Below are 21,157 nucleotides of genomic sequence, written 5' to 3'. Positions count from 1 at the left end.
ATTCTGGCAAATTAGGCGGCAGTAAATGTTGCATATACACTGACTCTGCGTGTAATGAATGCAAGAGAAGTGACACAATTTCACCTGGTTAATATTGCCTGCTAACCCGGATTTATTTTAGCTAAATATGCAGGTCTAAAAATATATACTTCTGTGTATTGATTTTAAGAAAGGCATTGGTGTTTATGGTTAGGTACACGTTGGAGCAACGACAGTCCTTTTTCTCGAATGCGCACCGCATCAATTAATTACTGCATTCGCGTAACAGGCAGGCTCCTCTTGGAGTGCAATGAGAGGCAGGTGGTTAGAGCATTAGACTAGTTAACTGTAAGGTTGCAAGATTGAATCCCCGAGCTGACAAGGTAAAAATCTGTCGTTCTGCCCCTGAACAAAGCAGTTAACGCACCGTTCCTAGGCCATCATTGAAAATAAGAATATGTTCTTAACTGACTTGCCTAGTTAAATAAAGATTAAATAAAGGTGTAAAAAAATATATATATATATTTTATATCGGCCAAATCGGTGTCCAAAAATATAGATTTCCGATTGTTATGAAAACTTGAAATCGGCCCTAATTAATCGGCCATTCTGATTAATCGGTCGACCTCTACTGTAAACAGAGGTCGACGTGGGTAACACTCTTTTAGATCTTACAGCTACACTTCATAACCACACACACACACACAGACGGACGTACACACACACACACACACACACACACACACACACACACACACACACACACACACACACACACACACACACACACACACACACACACACACACACACACACACACACACAGACAGAAACACACAAATCACACAACACACACCTAACACTATTTCAGATCTTACAGCTACACCCTCACATCTGAAATGCACCTAATGCACCTACCTGCCTATACCTGCTGATCTGCACATACTTGTCTATTGATGTGGGATTGAGTCATGCAGATTCTGTCTAATTCAGTTAGCAGCAGAATCTGTTAACCAGACGGTGTGGACTACGGGCTCAGATCAACATTACACTACTTTTGAGGTATAACAAGTCTGACAAACTTTACATTTTAAATTAGCCAGCTACCCGTTTAAAGGGTGACTGCGCTTCCTGAATTGGCCTCGTTTTAAATTTGGTTCATTAATAAATGCTAGGGGCCATGACTGAATTCAAACGCGAGTTGGTTTCGGGGTGTGGTTTGATGTGGGTACCTCGTGTGTGTTTGCAGGTGGAAAGAGGTAGACAAATTATTTAGCCAATTACTGTCAGTAAGCTGGTGTGCGACTGTGTCAAAGTTGGTTTGACTTTGGATAGCCTTTCTATAAATTAAATGGTCCTTGAATGTGAATTAATTCAACTTGATCCGTATCCGCTACTAGATCTTTGACTGACCCACCACACCACAGCATTGGCAATAAGTGTGATATCATTATGAAAGCTGCAATATATATATGTTTTTGGGCGACCTGACCAAATGCACATAGAAATGTGAGTTATAGATCCGTCATTCTCATTGAAAGCCAGTCTAAGAAGCGGTAGATCTGTTCTATGTGCGCTATTTCTATGCTTCCCGTGCTTAAGTTTTGTTTTTGTGCGTTTTACTTTCGGTTTTGTACAACAGCTTCGAACAATTGAAAATACAATATTTCTAGTTATGGAAAACATATTTCACAGCGGTTTAGATGACACAATGATTTTCTACACAATACTTGCTTGTTTTATCACATTAACTGAAATTAGAATTTAACTATTAGAATTTTAGCAACCAGGAAATGTCTGAGCGATTTCTGCACAGTGCATCTTTTAGTGAGTGTTGCCTTATGTCCTACTGGGCCTTGTTGATTGAGACTAAATACATTACACCTGGTTAGTTGAAGGCCAGCGTAAAGTCAGCTGGAAGCCTATTACTCTAATACTCATGAAATAAACACTGGTTAGGGAGGTAAACAGTGGTGTCAGAGACAGACACACTGCTGGGTCGCAGTCACGAGACTGGCCATGCTGAAAGGGACAGTGGCTATAACCTATCACTTGCAGTCTGTCCTCTCCAGCATGGGGATATTGTCGTGAGTCTCTGTGGCAGCTGGTGCAGGGAATTTAGGTCATTATAACAGATAGCATAAATGCTATTATAACCTGGGTGGTTCGAGCTCTGAATGCTGATTGGCTGACAGGCATGGTATCAGGCAGTATACCATGGGTATGACAAAACGTTTATTTTTTTTACTGCTCAGGAGTTTGTGGTATATTTATTTAACTAGGCAAGTCAGTTAAGAACAAATTCTTATTTTCAATGACAGCCAATGAACGGTGGGTTAACTACCTCGTTCAGGGGCAGAAAGACAGATTTTTACCTTGCCAGCTCGGGGATTCTATCTTGCAACCGTTCAGTTAGAAATCCAACACTCTAACCAGATATGGCCACATACCACACCCCCTCGTGCCTTTTTGCTTCATTGAATTTGACATATTATAACATCTGATATTACTGTTGTTTTGTTATGATTACATAGTTAGAGAAGCTCAATTAATTTGCCTCTGGTCCGCTTGGTCTTACGTGAAAACAAAACAAAGAAACAATTGAAATAATATGTCTTATAAAGAGTATATCTACTACCTCAGCCCGGAGTCAGCACTCATCCATCCAGAACTCTCCTTCTTGATAGCGGAGTGATACACTTGTTGAAGACCGCTTTCATGCATCACACTTTGGTAACTTTGATCCTGGACATGACCCTCTTGTGGCATCCCAGGGTCATAGTCCTGATAGTTAACCCCAGGGGGACAGGCTTTACGTGCTCCACAAGACATGCAATTTCCGTTGTCCAAATATTTACAGAACCAAGATCCACCCGCCACCGGACAGGGTCCCTCGTGTCCTGGTTCGGTTTTGTTCAGGCTGCTTTTGATGAGGCCATTGACGGTCGATTGATCTGTAAATTCCCTATCAAATAACTGGGTTGGGGCGTCTTTACGGAATGGAGAAGGTAACAGTTCGTCAAACTGAGAGGGCACCGAGAGCGCAATAGCGTTATCCAAATTCACGAACATGTCCGAGTTTTTACGGAGACCTCGGGCCATTTCCAACTCGTGCATAGGCCTCGTCACCTTCCATGCGCTGTCCCTTTCGCGCTCGAGGGTCTGTAAAAAACCGACATAATTTTGTCCACAAATGTCTTGATGTACTTCGAACGATGGCCCGAGATCATTTGATTTAATTCTCGTTTTCCTCTGCATCTGGGTGGTTAACTCTGAGGTCATACTTGCGCCAGCACCAAACTCTGGAGAAGACTCCTCGGAGACTGAAAAATGGTTTCCATGATTTGGGCCGCAGTCTGCAGAGAAGGCAGGGCCGCTCCGTCCATTATCCACTATCTCGTTTAACTGCGAACTCAAACCTAAAGATACTGACACCGCGTCACATAACTCCTTGGCTGTATCTGATATATTGGTGCAACTCTGCATTGTTGTTTTGATTTCTTCCCAGGCGCGGAGAGTTCCAAAAAAAGACTTGCTCTCGAGGTCTCCGGTTTTCACTGTAGGCCTAAAGCACGAGGAGCTACTACATTTTTTTTCCCGTGGTGAGAGTAGACGCAACTACGTTAAATCTTAACGTAACCGTGTAACCAGAGACTCCTGTTATGTCGTTATGTCGGGCCACCACCTATAACCTCCCCGAGCTGAACTACGGGAGACTACAGGACATGAACAACAAATCCCTTCTTACGCCTCTGCGTTTTGCTCATTCGTTGTGACCTCGGGGAGGGAAAGGCTGGCGCGTGTCCAAGTTGTGACTCGTGTAGGGTAAAGTGCATTCTCTACCGTGTTATTACTGTCTGTTTATAACACCGTGTTCTTCATCTATCAGTTACTTATTTGACGGTTACAATGACTGTAAAGTATATTTAAAATATATTTTAAATAAAGTTGTAGAGAGTCTGAGTGTTGTTGCTGGTTCGTCATATCTCACAGTCAAAACAGACGTGTACACTCTTCCTCCAGTGCAATAACACAACGATAGTGAGTTGTCCATGTTTTTCGGACCCACAGACACTCCTGTAATCTGTTTAGAAACAGCGATTGAGAGCTATGGCACATCCTTCGTTCTGTTTGTGTCACATGACAGCAACATGTCAGCTGTCATAAGATGACTAATAATTATATGGTATCTGTTAAGACAGCATTATGAATTTATGTAGCCTATTTTACAACCTAACATATTTTCTGGAAAAATGTACTAACTATGACTGAAACTGTTTGTCCCACCTAACTATGTGTGCTCTTGAGCGGCGCGAGGCGTCACTACAGATCCTGGTTCGATCCCGGGCTGTATCACAACCGGCCGTGATCGGTAGTCCCAATAGTGCGCAGCACAATTGGCCCCCTGCGTCATCCAGGTTAGGGGAAGGTTTGGGCCGTCATTGAAAAATAAGAATTTGTTCTTAACTGACTTGCCTAGTTAAATAATGGTTAAATATTAAACTATTTTAAGATGAATTCACTAACTGGGAGTCTGCTCTTGTAACTGAGCTGTTCAATGGCCTACTTCTCACAGAAGATAACTGTATTTTCCTGAGAGAGAGATATTGTCTTCCAGTGTAGTAGACCTCAGATTTCATAACACTTTAAAAAACTAAAAGACGATGTTGTTTCAACGTCAGGCAGCCAGCTACAATAGGATTGTGAGTTTTGTTCAATAACATTTTTGTTGAACAAACTCACAATCCTATTGCAGCTGGTTTTCTTACAGTTCTACTTTGAATCACAATATATATATATATATTTTTTACAGCACTTACTGTATCCTATCAGTCATATCAGGCCTACTGAAAAAAACACTCCTTACAAACAAATGTCACACACATACTGCAGACACAAACACATGACACACACTGCAGACAAACACATGACACACACACGTACACACTGCAGACACACACACACACACACACACACACACACACACACGTACGTACACACTGCAGACACAAACACACACACACACTTCAATCATAATAGCCTATAACAGATGACCAGAGTGACAATCATAACAGATTGAGACAGTAGCTATATGCACAGCACTCAACACATATTCAACATTGGTTAATGGTATTTATTTGACTCATAGCAAAACACTTAACAAATGTGGTGCTCATTTATATCTGTGAAATGACATCCATTGTAAATAACCTCTAACCGTTCCTCTCACTAAACTATGCATACACAAAAATATGGGTTTTATAGTGTATCAGCTAAGGATTATTTTGCATAGATGCATTTCAAGATTGCAAAACCCAAAAGCAACAGGAATGATGTAGTAATAATGTCATCACTCACTTTGATTGTTGAACTAGTAGCCTACAGTCTGTAGTCCACAGAATTTGACTTTAGCAAACATACAGCCAGTAGATGGCAATCTTTAGTCACAGTGGACAAAACACTACTGGGAAGAGGCAGTGGGGTCTTACAAAGTCAATAAAGCAATGTTGACGTTATAATTACACTGTACCTGTTGACGTTATAATTACACTGTACCTGTTGACGTTATAATTACATTGTACCTGTTGACGTTATAATTACACTGTACCTGTTGATGTTATAATTACACTGTACCTGTTGACGTTATAATTACACTGTACCTGTTGATGTTATAATTACACTGTACCTGTTGACGTTATAATTACACTGTACCTGTTGACGTTATAATTACACTGTACCTGTTGACGTTATAATTACACTGTACCTGTTGATGTTATAATTACACTGTACCTGTTGATGTTATAATTACACTGTACCTGTTGACGTTATAATTACACTGTACCTGTTGACGTTATAATTACACTGTACCTGTTGACGTTATAATTACACTGTACCTGTTGACGTTATAATTACACTGTACCTGTTGACGTTATAATTACACTGTACCTGTTGACGTTATAATTACACTGTACCTGTTGACGTTATAATTACACTGTACCTGTTGACGTTATAATTACACTGTACCTGTTGACGTTATAATTACACTGTACCTGTTGACGTTATAATTACACTGTACCTGTTGACGTTATAATTACACTGTACCTGTTGACGTTATAATTACACTGTACCTGTTGACGTTATAATTACACTGTACCTGTTGACGTTATAATTACACTGTACCTGTTGATGTTATAATTACACTGTACCTGTTGATGTTATAATTACACTGTACCTGTTGACGTTATAATTACACTGTACCTGTTGACGTTATAATTACACTGTACCTGTTGACGTTATAATTACACTGTACCTGTTGACGTTATAATTACACTGTACCTGTTGACGTTATAATTACACTGTACCTGTTGACGTTATAATTACACTGTACCTGTTGACGTTATAATTACACTGTACCTGTTGACGTTATAATTACACTGTACCTGTTGACGTTATAATTACACTGTACCTGTTGACGTTATAATTACACTGTACCTGTTGATGTTATAATTACACTGTACCTGTTGACGTTATAATTACACTGTACCTGTTGATGTTATAATTACACTGTACCTGTTGATGTTATAATTACACTGTACCTGTTGACGTTATAATTACACTGTACCTGTTGACGTTATAATTACACTGTACCTGTTGACGTTATAATTACACTGTACCTGTTGACGTTATAATTACACTGTACCTGTTGACGTTATAATTACACTGTACCTGTTGATGTTATAATTACACTGTACCTGTTGATGTTATAATTACACTGTACCTGTTGATGTTATAATTACACTGTACCTGTTGACGTTATAATTGCACTGTACCTGTTGACGTTATAATTACACTGTACCTGTTGACGTTATAATTACACTGTACCTGTTGACGTTATAATTACACTGTACCTGTTGACGTTATAATTACACTGTACCTGTTGACGTTATAATTACACTGTACCTGTTGATGTTATAATTACACTGTACCTGTTGACGTTATAATTACACTGTACCTGTTGATGTTATAATTACACTGTACCTGTTGATGTTATAATTACACTGTACCTGTTGACGTTATAATTACACTGTACCTGTTGACGTTATAATTACACTGTACCTGTTGATGTTATAATTACACTGTACCTGTTGATGTTATAATTACACTGTACCTGTTGACGTTATAATTACACTGTACCTGTTGATGTTATAATTACACTGTACCTGTTGATGTTATAATTACACTGTACCTGTTGACGTTATAATTACACTGTACCTGTTGACGTTATAATTACACTGTACCTGTTGATGTTATAATTACACTGTACCTGTTGACGTTATAATTACACTGTACCTGTTGATGTTATAATTACACTGTACCTGTTGACGTTATAATTACACTGTACCTGTTGATGTTATAATTACACTGTACCTGTTGATGTTATAATTACACTGTACCTGTTGATGTTATAATTACACTGTACCTGTTGACGTTATAATTACACTGTACCTGTTGACGTTATAATTACACTGTACCTGTTGATGTTATAATTACACTGTACCTGTTGACGTTATAATTACACTGTACCTGTTGATGTTATAATTACACTGTACCTGTTGACGTTATAATTACACTGTACCTGTTGATGTTATAATTACACTGTACCTGTTGATGTTATAATTACACTGTACCTGTTGATGTTATAATTACACTGTACCTGTTGATGTTATAATTACACTGTACCTGTTGACGTTATAATTACACTGTACCTGTTGATGTTATAATTACACTGTACCTGTTGACGTTATAATTACACTGTACCTGTTGACGTTATAATTACACTGTACCTGTTGACGTTATAATTACACTGTACCTGTTGACGTTATAATTACACTGTACCTGTTGACGTTATAATTACACTGTACCTGTTGACGTTATAATTACACTGTACCTGTTGACGTTATAATTACACTGTACCTGTTGATGTTATAATTACACTGTACCTGTTGATGTTATAATTACACTGTACCTGTTGACGTTATAATTACACTGTACCTGTTGATGTTATAATTACACTGTACCTGTTGACGTTATAATTACACTGTACCTGTTGACGTTATAATTACACTGTACCTGTTGACGTTATAATTACACTGTACCTGTTGACGTTATAATTACACTGTACCTGTTGACGTTATAATTACACTGTACCTGTTGATGTTATAATTACACTGTACCTGTTGACGTTATAATTACACTGTACCTGTTGATGTTATAATTACACTGTACCTGTTGACGTTATAATTACACTGTACACCTGTCTATATGACTTCCATTCAAATACAGATTCAGTACAGACTCTTGTTCTCTCTCTCTCACTCACTCACTTCTCTCACTCACTCATTCTCTCACTCACTCATTCTCTCACTCACTCATTCTCTCACTCACTCATTCTCTCTCTCTCACATGGACTCAAACTCGTCGATGCGTTGCTTGGTGTTGCCCTGTCGTATCAGACGGAGGGTCCTGTACTTGTCCCGGCCGGCCTTAACGTTCTCCGCGTGGATCAGGTCGTTGGGAGTATTCTTACTGTCGTCTCGAGCGCTGGCCAACTCACTACTCAGGACCTGAGGACAACCGGAGAACAAGGACACAAATAAACTGGTGGAGCGTCAACATAATGTACTAAAACATTGGACAGAATGTGTAGGACATGTGTAACGCATGTGGTCTCAGAACTATATCTCTCAGCTCAGAGCGGGAGGACATTTTTACATTTAGTCAGGATGGAACCCAACCAGGTATAAAGGGTTATTGTTAGGTTAAGGTCATAGGTTAAATGTTAAGGTAGGGTCTGACCTTTGTATAGCCATTCATTCTTCTGGGCCTCTGTTATAGTCATGAATTAGGGTCATGGGTTAGGGTTAAAGTTCATGGCTTATGGGTTAAAGGGGAACGCCACTCAAAAACTATCTTGTGGTATTTGTTTAATTAGTCCACTGATGATACAGTTCCAAAATGATTAGCATGTCAGCAGACAAGTTTTCAAGATATTGGACTTTCAGGAAGAGGTGTTCACGTCATCACGATGATGTGTCCCAGTGACACTTTGCTTCTTGAGAACTTGACTGTTGGCCAGTGACACTTTGCTTCTTGAGAACTTGACTGTTGGCCAGTGACACTTTGCTTCTTGAGAACTTGACTGTTGGCCAGTGACACTTTGCTTCTTGAAAACTTGACTGTTGGCCAGTGACACTTTGCTTCTTGAAAACTTGACTGTTGGCCAGTGACACTTTGCTTCTTGAAAACTTGACTGTTGGCCAGTGACACTTTGCTTCTTGAGAATTTGACTGTTGGCCAGTGACACTTTGCTTCTTGAAAACTTGACTGTTGGCCAGTGACACTTTGCTTCTTGAAAACTTGACTGTTGGCCAGTGACACTTTGCTTCTTGAAAACTTGACTGTTGGCCAGTGACACTTTGCTTCTTGAGAACTTGACTGTTGGCCAGTGACACTTTGCTTCTTGAGAATTTGACTGTTGGCCAGTGACACTTTGCTTCTTGAGAATTTGACTGTTGGCCAGTGACACTTTGCTTCTTGAGAATTTGACTGTTGGCCAGTGACACTTTGCTTCTTGAAAACTTGACTGCTGACAATGCAAAACATTTTGTGGGACTAATGGGAAAAAAGTTCCTAGAGTTCCCCTCTGTGTTTCTGACCTTGAGGTGTTTCTGTAGCCGCTTGTTCTTCTGAGCCTCCGTCATGCGTTCCTCCTCGCTGCGGTCTCTGACCATGCCTGGTGATGTCAGCTCGGCGCTGGCCTCGTCGCTGCTCTCGTCGGTCTCGTCGTGGTCCCCCTGCACACAGTCCTGGATGTCTTTAGTCTTCAGAACGTCTTTGGCCCGCTCCAAATCAACCTCCACCATGACCGTCTGACGACAAACACACACATGACCGCTCACAGTGGATAGTGCTATCACACATACACACACACACACACACACACACACACACACACACACACACACACACACACACACACACACACACACACACACACACGCTCGCTCGCATTGAAGCACTGTGGTTAGATAGAGGGTTGCGTCAACACACACACACACATTCATTTATTCTCTCTCACCCTTTTCTGCCATCTCTTTGTATTGTCGTCCTTCTCCTTCTTTACGTCCTCCAGAAAGGAGATGTTAGAGGTCAGCAGCTCGGTGGCCTGGAAGGAGAACCTTAGAATAATACAGGAGCCTCCTAATGTGTATGTGGTTGTCTATCTGAATGTCTGTGCACGTGTCTGTGTGTGGCTATCTCTGTCTGTCTGTCTGTCTGTCTGTCTGTCTGTCTGTCTGTCTGTCTGTCTGTCTGTCTGTCTGTCTGTCTGTCTGTCGCTATCTGACTGTCTGTCTGTCTATCTGTCTGTCTGTCTGTGGCTATCTGACTGTCTGTGCACGTATCTGTGTGTGTGGCTATCTGACTGTCTGTGCACGTATCTGTGTGTGTGGCTATCTGACTGTCTGTGCACGTATCTGTGTGTGTGGCTATCTGACTGTCTGTGCACGTATCTGTGTGTGTGGCTATCTGACTGTCTGTGCACGTATCTGTGTGTGTGGCTATCTGACTGTCTGCGCACGTATCTGTGTGTGTGGCTATCTGACTGTCTGCGCACGTATCTGTGTGTGTGGCTATCTGACTGTCTGTGCATGTATCTGTGTGTGTGGCTATCTGACTGTCTGTGCATGTATCTGTGTGTGTGGCTATCTGACTGTCTGTGCACGTATCTGTGTGTGTGGCTATCTGACTGTCTGTGCATGTATGTGTGTGTGTGGCTATCTGACTGTCTGTGCATGTATCTGTCTGTCTGTCTGTGTGTGGTGGCTGTCTGTCTGTGTGTGGTGTCTGTCTGTCTGTGCGTGTGTGGCTGTCTGTCTGTGTGTTGTGGCTTTCTGTCTGTGTGTGGTGGCTGTCTGTCTGTGTGTGGTGTCTGTCTGTCTGTGCGTGTGTGGCTGTCTGTGCATGTATCTCTGTGTGTGTGTGTACCAGGTTCTCCTGGTTCTTCATCTGGCTCTCTGACTGCTGTAGGAGGGATGCCTTGGCCTCTTCCGCTGCTCTGCGCTCTTTCTCCAGACGCTCTGTCTCCTCCTGGGCAAACGTCCTCTCCTTCTCCAGCTCCAGGGCCCTGCGAGTCTGCTCCTCCAGCTCTATATATATATATATATATATATATATATATATATATATATATATATATTTATACACACACACACACACACACACACACACACACACACTGTCAGAAGACAGAAAGAGTCTGACCTTCCTGAGCTTTCTTGGTCTCTTCCTCAATCTGTTTCAGTCTACCCATCAGCTCCATGGTTTCTCTGGCGATCTTCTCCGTCTCCTTCTCCGCATTCACTCTCTTCTTCTTCTCGCTCTCAAGCAGAGCTCTGGAACGAGGGATATGAGGGATGAGTAAACACCTGCTAACAACATTATCTCTCTCTCTCTTTCCCCCTCTCTCTGTCCTCACTTATCCATCTGTCTCTTAGCCTTCTCCTCTCTGGCCTGGGCCTTCATCTGCTGGACCTCGATGGTGTCTGGCTTCCTCCTCCTCATGTACAGGTCATGGTTCCCCATGCACAACGCCAGGATACGTTTGTTGATCCGCAGACGAGGGGCGTAGAACACAAAATCCTGAAAGAGACCCAGTCACCACAAATGTAGTTATCAGTGCCTCTTGTGGTTATCAGTGCCTCTTGTGGTTATCAGTGCCTCGTGTGGTTATCAGTGCCTCTTGTGGTTATCAGTGCCTCTTGTGGTTATCAGTGCCTCTTGTGGTTATCAGTGCCTCTTGTGGTTATCAGTGCCTCTTGTGGTTATCAGTGCCTCTTGTGGTTATCAGTGCCTCTTGTGGTTATCAGTGCCTCTTGTGGGTATCAGTGCCTCTTGTGGGTATCAGTGCCTCTTGTGGGTATCAGTGCCTCTTGTGGGTATCAGTGCCTCGTGTGGTTATCAGTGCCTCTTGTGGTTATCAGTGCCTCTTGTGGTTATCAGTGCCTCTTGTGGTTATCAGTGCCTCTTGTGGTTATCAGTGCCTCTTGTGGGTATCACCGCGTCTTGTGGGTATCACCGCCTCTTGTGAGTATCAGTGCCTCGTGTGGTTATCAGTGCCTCTTGTGGTTATCAGTGCCTCGTGTGGTTATCAGTGCCTCTTGTGGTTATCAGTGCCTCTTGTGGTTATCAGTGCCTCGTGTGGTTATCAGTGCCTCTTGTGGTTATCAGTGCCTCGTGTGGGTATCAGTGCCTCTTGTGGGTATCAGTGCCTCTTGAAAAAATAATGTGACCTTTATTCTGTACTTAACAAACTATCAGAGGTTTGAATTATAACCAAATATACAGCAGACAAAGAAACAGAGGTGACGTACTGGGGCTTTCTTGTCCATGGGCTTTATAACAAACTTCCTGTCGTTGAAGGAAATGTTTCTGATCTCACTCCATGGGAAGCCGATCTTAGGGGTCATCCTATAAAGAAAACACTGTAGAATAGTTCACTCCAAAAGCAAAGTTTATCCAATGGTTTCACACTTCAAAAGTAGTCTAATATCATGATGAACATATGGGGAATTCAGATGTAATTAAAGGTTCCTACCTGTCAGTGTTCTGGTATATATTGAGGCCCAGAGCGTCTACCCCCAGCCACAGCTCTGAACCCTTCTTGTTCTTGATGCTGAAGTAGTTGACTCCATACATCTCTAGATCCTGAGCTATCTTCAGATACTCCACCATGGCATCCTCCCTAGAGACAGACAGACAGACACAAACACATGTACAGGACCAGATACAGACACACACAGACAATCAGTGCAATAGAAGTAAGCCAGTGTTAATTTGGATTGGACTGTGAGTAGAGAGGACTGTGAGTGAGGACTGAGAGGACTGTGAGTGAGGACTGAGAGGACTGTGAGTGAGGACTGAGAGGACTGTGAGTAGAGAGGACTGTTAGTGAGGACTGAGAGGACTGTGAGTCAGGACTGAGAGGACTGTGAGTGAGGACTGAGAGGATTGTGAGTGAGGACTGAGAGGATTGTGAGTGAGGACTGAGAGGACTGAGTGATCTTACCTCAGCACTCCCTTGTGTTCCTCATGCCACACCTTTATTCTATTCTCCCACTGCTCCTTGTTCAGCTTGTGCTGCTCCAGAACTCTGGGGGTAGAGGACATGAGAAGGGTTTGATTAAAGGGGTAGAGAGAGGATGGTAGACTAGCGGTTAAAATGTTGGGCCAGTAAACCAAAAAAAGGTTGTTGTTTCAAATCCCCTAGCCGACTAGGTGAAAAAATCTGTTGATGAAAGACACTTAACCCTAATTGCTCCTGTAAGTCTGCTAAATGAAATGGAATTGACCCCAACACTAATCTAAGTATGGGAGACAACAATCAGAGGAACGTTCAGGGAGACTTGGAATAGATCTCTCTTCAAAATGATCATAGAAGATCAACAAATTCAGTGGACCATTTCACCAGTGCAGCTTCTGTTTGTGGGCTGAGGTATGTCACACAGGGGGATGTGGAGAGATGACACACCTCTGGGGAAGCAGCTTGTCCCTGCTGAGGTATGTCACACAGGGGGATGTGGAGAGATGACACACCTCTGGGGAAGCAGCTTGTCCCTGCTGAGGTATGTCACACAGGGGGATGTGGAGAGATGACACACCTCTGGGGAAGCAGCTTGTCCCTGCTGAGGTATGTCACACAGGGGGACTGGGAGAGATGACACACCTCTGGGGAAGCAGCTTGTCCCTGCTGAGGTATGTCACACAGGGGGACGTGGAGAGATGACACACCTCTGGGGAAGCAGCTTGTCCCTGCTGAGGTATGTCACACAGGGGGATGTGGAGAGATGACACACCTCTGGGGAAGCAGCTTGTCCCTGCTGAGGTATGTCACACAGGGGGATGTGGAGAGATGACACACCTCTGGGGAAGCAGCTTGTCCCTGCTGAGGTATGTCACACAGGGGGATGTGGAGAGATGACACACCTCTGGGGAAGCAGCTTGTCCCTGCTGAGGTATGTCACACAGGGACGTGGAGAGATGACACACCTCTGGGGAAGCAGCTTGTCCCTGCTGAGGTATGTCACACAGGGGGATGTGGAGAGATGACACACCTCTGGGGAAGCAGCTTGTCCCTGCTGAGGTATGTCACACAGGGGGATGTGGAGAGATGACACACCTCTGGGGAAGCAGCTTGTCCCTGCTGAGGTATGTCACACAGGGACGTGGAGAGATGACACACCTCTGGGGAAGCAGCTTGTCCCTGCTGAGGTATGTCACACAGGGGGATGTGGAGAGATGACACACCTCTGGGGAAGCAGCTTGTCCCTGCTGAGGTATGTCACACAGGGACGTGGAGAGATGACACACCTCTGGGGAAGCAGCTTGTCCCTGCTGAGGTATGTCACACAGGGGGATGTGGAGAGATGACACACCTCTGGGGAAGCAGCTTGTCCCTGCTGAGGTATGTCACACAGGGGGACGTGGAGAGATGACACACCTCTGGGGAAGCAGCTTGTCCCTGCTGAGGTATGTCACACAGGGGGATGTGGAGAGATGACACACCTCTGGGGAAGCAGCTTGTCCCTGCTGAGGTATGTCACACAGGGGGACGTGGAGAGATGACACACCTCTGGGGAAGCAGCTTGTCCCTGCTGAGGTATGTCACACAGGGGGACGTGGAGAGATGACACACCTCTGGGGAAGCAGCTTGTCCCTGCTGAGGTAACCAGGGAAGTGGTAGTCCTTCTTGTAGTCTCCATGTTTGGTCTGAACAGAGTAGGAGGCCAACAGCACAGCCGTCTCCGGAGGACAGTAGATATCATCATTCAGGATGCCTTCCTTCACCTGCAGTGACAAACAGTGTGTGACCAGCTCGTATGTTTGTCTGACCTGTGTACATCCTTATACACATACATGTACTGTATGTGTAGGGGAGAGTGGGGTAAGTGGAGCCACCCTTGTTTCTAGAAAACCATACATAAAATAAATTATGTGACCAAATATTTAGGAAGAGGTCATCGGAGTTTGTGAAGGAAGAAACCACATGGAAAAAGTGGGAAGCAAGTTAGGTCCAGCATTTTTTTTTGCACAAAGTCAAATATGAGTATTTTGTTGTAGGTTTCGTGATGCTTGTATCTAAACTATATATTGTATCTAAAAAATATATTGTTTTAAAATGTTCTATTGATCAGTTGGGGTCTCTATAAGCTACAATATGAGGTCCTAAACCTGGCATGAAAGTGCATCCTTGTAGCTGTATGGGTTAATATAGTCAAAATGTTTGCCTTAGAGTAAGTTGAGCCAATGGCCACCGTACGCGATACAAACGATGATCACATTTAGTCCGTTTTATGTATAATGTGCATAGTATTTTTGCAATGTATCATGCAAATGAACTCAAGATAGTACTTTTTTTATTGTTAAAGAGCAAACATCCTCATGCTCCGTGTATACAGACGTAAAACAAGCAGGGTTCTAGCCCCCCCGCGAGGTTCTTCAGAGAGCAGCCAAGGAAGTGAGAGAAGGGAAGAAGTCCATTAGAGCAGCAGAAAGGGAGGAAAACATAGACTGAATGACATCGAAGAGGTACTATGGTGGAGAAATTACAAGATTATGTTGCATCGAGTAGTTGTTTTATGCAATAGAATAGGCTTCTATTAGTACTTGCTCATCTGTGTCTGTGACCTGAGAGGAGCCTCTGAGGCTTATTCGCTGACAATTGATTTAATGGGTTGGTGATAGAACCGACAGCATGCATTTCCTAGAATGAGTTGGTGTTTGTTCTGTAAGGTACCGGGGAGAGACGGCTCGGGTATGAGAGGATAGTGATGAGGAACCTTGTCTCAGGGGCCAAACTCTGGTTTCTATACAATAAGAACAGTCTTCACAGCAAATGCTATCTGGCTGGGGGAAACTCCTTTCTCATATATCAAGTCTCACCTTTTGACCCATTCCACACATCTGTTGTTTGTCATGTAGACTAAGAAGGTGTATCTTTGCTATAAGAGATATTTGTATTCGTTCTCTGTCAGAGCTACTCAAACGTGTTGGGTCGACCAGCCTCACTCGCTGTTTTATTAGTATCTTTTGAGTAAAGTAAAATACTGATTGGTGATTGACCTTGTTTCTCCTCATTATTGATTCCAATTCCACGACAGTACATTGCCAAAAAAGATAACGAACATGTACCTGGGCCTCTGGGCCTCAATATGAATGTAGGCATACATTTAAGATATACCATACACCACACCCCCATTCCATGAATTCAACTTTGACCTACCAGCAACCACACCATCACCGACTTACCCCCAAGGCGACTCAACTTCCCCTGTCCCTATGCTCAACATACCCCATAAGTTGTGCCAAGAGATCAGCTCGAATGTTTACATGAATTCTGATTATTTACAACAGAGATGGGCAACCTTGATTGGGTTGCCCCACCTCCCACCCAAAATCTGAACACATCATGAGGGGCTGCAGTGGCTCGAAGGTCTGCATAACCTCCCTGGCAGTGAGAGCCGGCCCTGGCCTTTTGAGGGACCTACATGACATTTTGTTGATTTAAATGTTCCTAAGTGAAATGTTGTATAGATCCTTCTTGACAGCGGAGAGGAAATGGGACATTTTAGTGGAGAAATGCTGTAATTCTACACATCTTTCCATGCGTCAAAGAAGATTTATAACTAATTCCATGCCATTCTACTGATTTTGTCATGGGGTGTAGAGAATTTTCTTCACATTTTGTCATAGTGTGGGTAGAAATGTTTGCGGTTTTTAATATGATATCTGAGTGAGAGTGACCTAGTATTGACTCCGTTTTTAATATGATATCTGACTGAGAGTGATCTAGTATTGACTCAGTTTTTAATATGATATCTGAGTGAGAGTGACCTAGTATTGACTCAGTTTTTAATATGATATCTGACTGAGAGTGATCTAGTATTGACTCAGTTTTTAATATGATATCTGAGTGAGAGTGACCTAGTATTGACTCAGTTTTTAATATGGTATCTGAGTGAGAGTGATCTAGTATTGACTCAGTTTTTAATATGATATCCGAGTGAGAGTGACCTAGTATTGACTCAGTTTTTAATATGATATCTGAGTGAGAGTGACCTAGTATTGACTCAGTTTTTAATATGATATCTGAGTGAGAGTGACCTAGTATTGACTCAGTTTTTAATATGATATCTGAGTGAGAGTGACCTAGTATTGACTCAGTTTTTAATATGATATCTGAGTGAGAGTGACCTAGTATTGACTCAGTTTTTAATATGATATCTGAGTGAGAGTGACCTAGTATTGACTCAGTGCTCTTTATAAGAGCCTATTTTGGATTTTCTATTCCTTTACCTTTGATATTGAACATTGCATTGTTGAGGAAGAGCTTGTAAGTAAACATTTAATCTGTACTGTTCACGCCTGTTGTTTCCTGTGAACGTGACACATAAACCTTGATTTGATGTACAGTATGTGTGTGTGTCTGGCCAGCTCATGTGTGTGTGCGCTTGTGTGTATGACCTGCAGGAAGAAAAGTCGTTGCGTGGCCTCTTGGATCAGTTCCTCAGCTACATCTTCAGGGTAGAACTTGGCCCTGAACTTTATCAACAGAGGGTTCTCCCTGCGTACATCCTGAGCTGTCACCTGGGAACATTGCAACAACATGAGTGAGTAAATAAGTGAATGAATGAACGTGGAAGTGTGTGAGACAGTTCTGTATGTTGTTACTGTCTGAGCAGAGTAGATAGGATGTACTCACCCTCTTGTTGAGTTTGAGCCAGGTAGAGAAGCCTTTGCTGTCCTGGTACTGTAGGCCAAAGAACCAGGTCTCTCTCAGCCCGATGGTTTTCACTATCTACACAACAATGAAGAAAAAGATTGTCCGTTGTGCAGGAAACAGAGATTTTTCTGTCTGTCTGACTGCCAGTCTGTCTGTCTGTCTGCCCGCCAGTCTGTCTGTCTGTCCGTCTGTCTGCCCATCTGTCCGTCCGTCCTTCAGTCTGTCCGCCAGTCTGTCTGTCCCCCAGTCTGTCTTTCCGCCAGTCTGTCTGTCCGCCAGTCAGTCTTTCCCGCCAGTCTGTCTGTCTGCCAGTCTGTCTGTCCGCCAGTCTGTCTTTCCGCCAGTCAGTCTGTCCACCAGTCTGTCTTTCCGCCAGTCTGTCTGTCTGCCAGTCTGTCTGTCCGCCAGTCTGTCTTTCCGCCAGTCAGTCTGTCCACCAGTCTGTCTTTCCGCCAGTCAGTCTTTCCGCCAGTCTGTCTGTCCGCCAGTCTGTCTGTCCGCCAGTCTGTCTTTCCGCCAGTCTGTCTGTCCGCCAGTCTGTCTTTCCGCCAGTCAGTCTGTCCACCAGTCTGTCTTTCCGCCAGTCAGTCTGTCCACCAGTCTGTCTTTCCGCCAGTCAGTCTGTCCACCAGTCTGTCTTTCCGCCAGTCTGTCTGTCTGCCAGTCTGTCTTTCCGCCAGTCAGTCTTTCCACCAGTCTGTCTGTCCGCCAGTCTGTCTGTCCGCCAGTCTGTCTTTCCGCCAGTCAGTCTGTCCGCCAGTCTGTCTTTCCGCCAGTCTGTCTGTCCGCCAGTCTGTCTGTCCGCCAGTCTGTCTTTCCGCCAGTCAGTCTTTCCGCCAGTCTGTCTGTCCATGTACCTGGTTGAAGAGTTGTTTGCCAGTGGTGCTGGGCAGGATGGCGAACTCCAGCTCAGCGTCCATGGTGGTGACGCGAACATTGATCTACCAGAGGGCATTCACACAAACTGGAGTATGAATGGGAGGAGAGAGAACTTAATAGCCTATTAAAACACATAGCTCGAGTAATGGTTAGTATAATGGGTAGTTTGGCTTATAATAGGGGACAGGCATGCAATGTACTAAGAGGCTAATCGAATTGTATGTCTCTTAATATTATTGTAAAATGGTGTGCTAGGTTTTTTGTGAGGTAAAAGGCCCCAAAAATATAATATAATTATGTTTCTTACATTTTTCTGTTCAACCTGCAGGATCATCCAATCGCAAGAGGTCGTAGGGGACTACAATCAAAACATGAAGCCCACAAGGTATTTTTAAACGTGAAATATTGTTTAGGGAGAATTCTCAGAACAAAATAGAGTTGAGAGTATTCTCAGAACAGGGGAAGGTTTATTCTAGGATTCCATGATCCACACAGAACTGTAGTGTAGGTTTCTGTTGTTGCGGTCATTGTTTTAATGTCAATCATGTTAGTGAAAGTTCCCACATTGTGTGGACAATAACTTTTTTCTAATAAAGTCTAATCTACCCCAGGTATCCACCGCTAGGGTTTCTGAAGTGGGTTTTAACACTGATTATGGAGCAAACTGGAATAAAGTTACGAAACAGCAGAGATCAGAGCGGGCCATGCCAACTAGGGAGGCCCATAAGTAGTCCAATTCTCATATGTTTTATGTTGATCATATCGGTCTACTCTGGCCAGAATACTTCAACCACAAAAAATATGGAATGTTTCTACAAGTAAAATGTTTATATTACTCAAAAGAGCTAAGATATAAAAGATTGAGTTTCAAAATTGAGTGAACTCACTGTACTACAAGTATCACACAGAACGATATACTGTTGTGTTGAAGCTCAAACTTATAAAAACCATTTGTGTCTGATTTGAGTGGTTAACAAACGATCACTTCACTTATAACAAACACGGTATAACTCAGGGTAGTAACATGGTAAGCCTTTAAAATGGCTGAAAACAAACACGGTATAACTCAGGGTAGTAACATGGTAAGCCTTTAAAATGGCTGAAAACAAACACGGTATAACTCAGGGTAGTAACATGGTAAGCCTTTAAAATGGCTGAAAACAAACACGGTATAACTCAGGGTAGTAACATGGTAAGCCTTTAAAATGGCTGAAAACAAACACGGTATAACTCAGGGTAGTAACATGGTAAGCCTTTAAAATGGCTGAAAACAAACACGGTATAACTCAGGGTAGTAACATGGTAAGCCTTTAAAATGGCTGAAAACAAACACGGTATAACTCAGGGTAGTAACATGGCTGAAGCCCTTTAAAATGGCTGAAAACAAACACGGTATAACTCAGGGTAGTAACATGGTAAGCCTTTAAAATGGCTGAAAACAAACACGGTATAACTCAGGGTAGTAACATGGTAAGCCTTTAAAATGGCTGAAAACAAACACGGTATAACTCAGGGTAGTAACATGGTAAGCCTTTAAAATGGCTGAAAACAAACACGGTATAACTCAGGGTAGTAACATGGTAAGCCTTTAAAATGGCTGAAAACAAACACGGTATAACTCAGGGTAACATGTAAAATGGCTGAAAACAAACACGGTATAACTCAGGGTAGTAAAAAAATGGCTGAAAACAAACACGGTATAACTCAGGGTAGTAACATGGTAAGCCTTTAAAATGGCTGAAAACAAACACGGTATAACTCAGGGTAGTAACATGGTAAGCCTTTAAAATGGCTGAAAACAAACACGGTATAACTCAGGGTAGTAACATGGTAAGCCTTTAAAATGGCTGAAAACAAACACGGTATAACTCAGGGTAGTAACATGGTAAGCCTTTAAAATGGCTGAAAACAAACACGGTATAACTCAGGGTAGTAACATGGTAAGCCTTTAAAATGGCTGAAAACAAACACGGTATAACTCAGGGTAGTAACATGGTAAGCCTTTAAAATGGCTGAAAACAAACACGGTATAACTCAGGGTAGTAACATGGTAAGCCTTTAAAATGGCTGAAAACAAACACGGTATAACTCAGGGTAGTAACATGGTAAGCCTTTAAAATGGCTGAAAACAAACACGGTGGCTGAAAACAAACAAACACGGTATAACTCAGGGTAGTAACATGGTAAGCCTTTAAAATGGCTGAAAACAAACACGGTATAACTCAGGGTAGTAACATGGTAAGCCTTTAAAATGGCTGAAAACAAACACGGTATAACTCAGGGTAGTAACATGGTAAGCCTTTAAAATGGCTGAAAACAAACACGGTATAACTCAGGGTAGTAACATGGTAAGCCTTTAAAATGGCTGAAAACAAACACGGTATAACTCAGGGTAGTAACATGGTAAGCCTTTAAAATGGCTGAAAACAAACACGGTATAACTCAGGGTAGTAACATGGT

At 42.8% G+C, this 21,157-nt stretch overlaps 2 protein-coding genes across 52 annotated transcripts in view; both read right to left on the bottom strand.

The window, feature by feature from the left end:
• Positions 1 to 3,823, bottom strand: part of LOC118372980 (progesterone receptor-like) — a 38,071-nt gene extending 34,248 nt beyond the window's left edge. The window contains exon 1 of one of the 2 annotated variants that reach the window (XM_052487801.1): positions 2,618 to 3,823. In XM_052487801.1, coding sequence (XP_052343761.1) covers positions 2,618 to 3,465 — 848 coding nt within the window. In that variant the 5' untranslated portion in view covers positions 3,466 to 3,823. The remainder of the gene's footprint in view (positions 1 to 2,617) is intronic. The other variant, XM_052487800.1, reaches the window with a different exon arrangement.
• A 1,269-nt stretch (positions 3,824 to 5,092) lies between these two features.
• The window catches only part of LOC118372979 (moesin-like), a 40,817-nt gene continuing 24,752 nt past the window's right edge, over positions 5,093 to 21,157 (bottom strand). Inside the window, exons 2-17 of one of the 50 annotated variants that reach the window (XM_052487787.1) lie at positions 18,676 to 18,759; positions 17,798 to 17,893; positions 17,560 to 17,682; positions 14,732 to 14,883; positions 13,106 to 13,189; positions 12,635 to 12,781; positions 12,411 to 12,507; positions 11,516 to 11,679; positions 11,302 to 11,432; positions 11,026 to 11,186; positions 10,118 to 10,204; positions 9,696 to 9,908; positions 6,862 to 8,603; positions 6,602 to 6,705; positions 5,692 to 5,743; positions 5,093 to 5,639 (exon numbers count right to left, since the gene is read on the bottom strand). In XM_052487787.1, coding sequence (XP_052343747.1) covers positions 8,439 to 8,603; positions 9,696 to 9,908; positions 10,118 to 10,204; positions 11,026 to 11,186; positions 11,302 to 11,432; positions 11,516 to 11,679; positions 12,411 to 12,507; positions 12,635 to 12,781; positions 13,106 to 13,189; positions 14,732 to 14,883; positions 17,560 to 17,682; positions 17,798 to 17,893; positions 18,676 to 18,738 — 1,683 coding nt within the window. In that variant the 5' untranslated portion in view covers positions 18,739 to 18,759 and the 3' untranslated portion in view covers positions 5,093 to 5,639; positions 5,692 to 5,743; positions 6,602 to 6,705; positions 6,862 to 8,438. Of the gene's footprint in view, positions 6,784 to 6,809; positions 8,604 to 9,695; positions 9,909 to 10,117; positions 10,205 to 11,025; positions 11,187 to 11,301; positions 11,433 to 11,515; positions 11,680 to 12,410; positions 12,508 to 12,634; positions 12,782 to 13,105; positions 13,190 to 14,731; positions 14,884 to 17,559; positions 17,683 to 17,797; positions 17,894 to 18,675; positions 18,760 to 21,157 lie in introns of all 50 variants that reach the window. The other 49 variants (XM_052487758.1, XM_052487777.1, XM_052487780.1 and 46 more) reach the window with 49 other exon arrangements.

This window comes from Oncorhynchus keta, chromosome 30 (assembly GCF_023373465.1).
Source record: "Oncorhynchus keta strain PuntledgeMale-10-30-2019 chromosome 30, Oket_V2, whole genome shotgun sequence".
NCBI lineage: Eukaryota > Metazoa > Chordata > Actinopteri > Salmoniformes > Salmonidae > Oncorhynchus > Oncorhynchus keta.
This window is presented reverse-complemented; position numbering and strand designations above follow the sequence as displayed.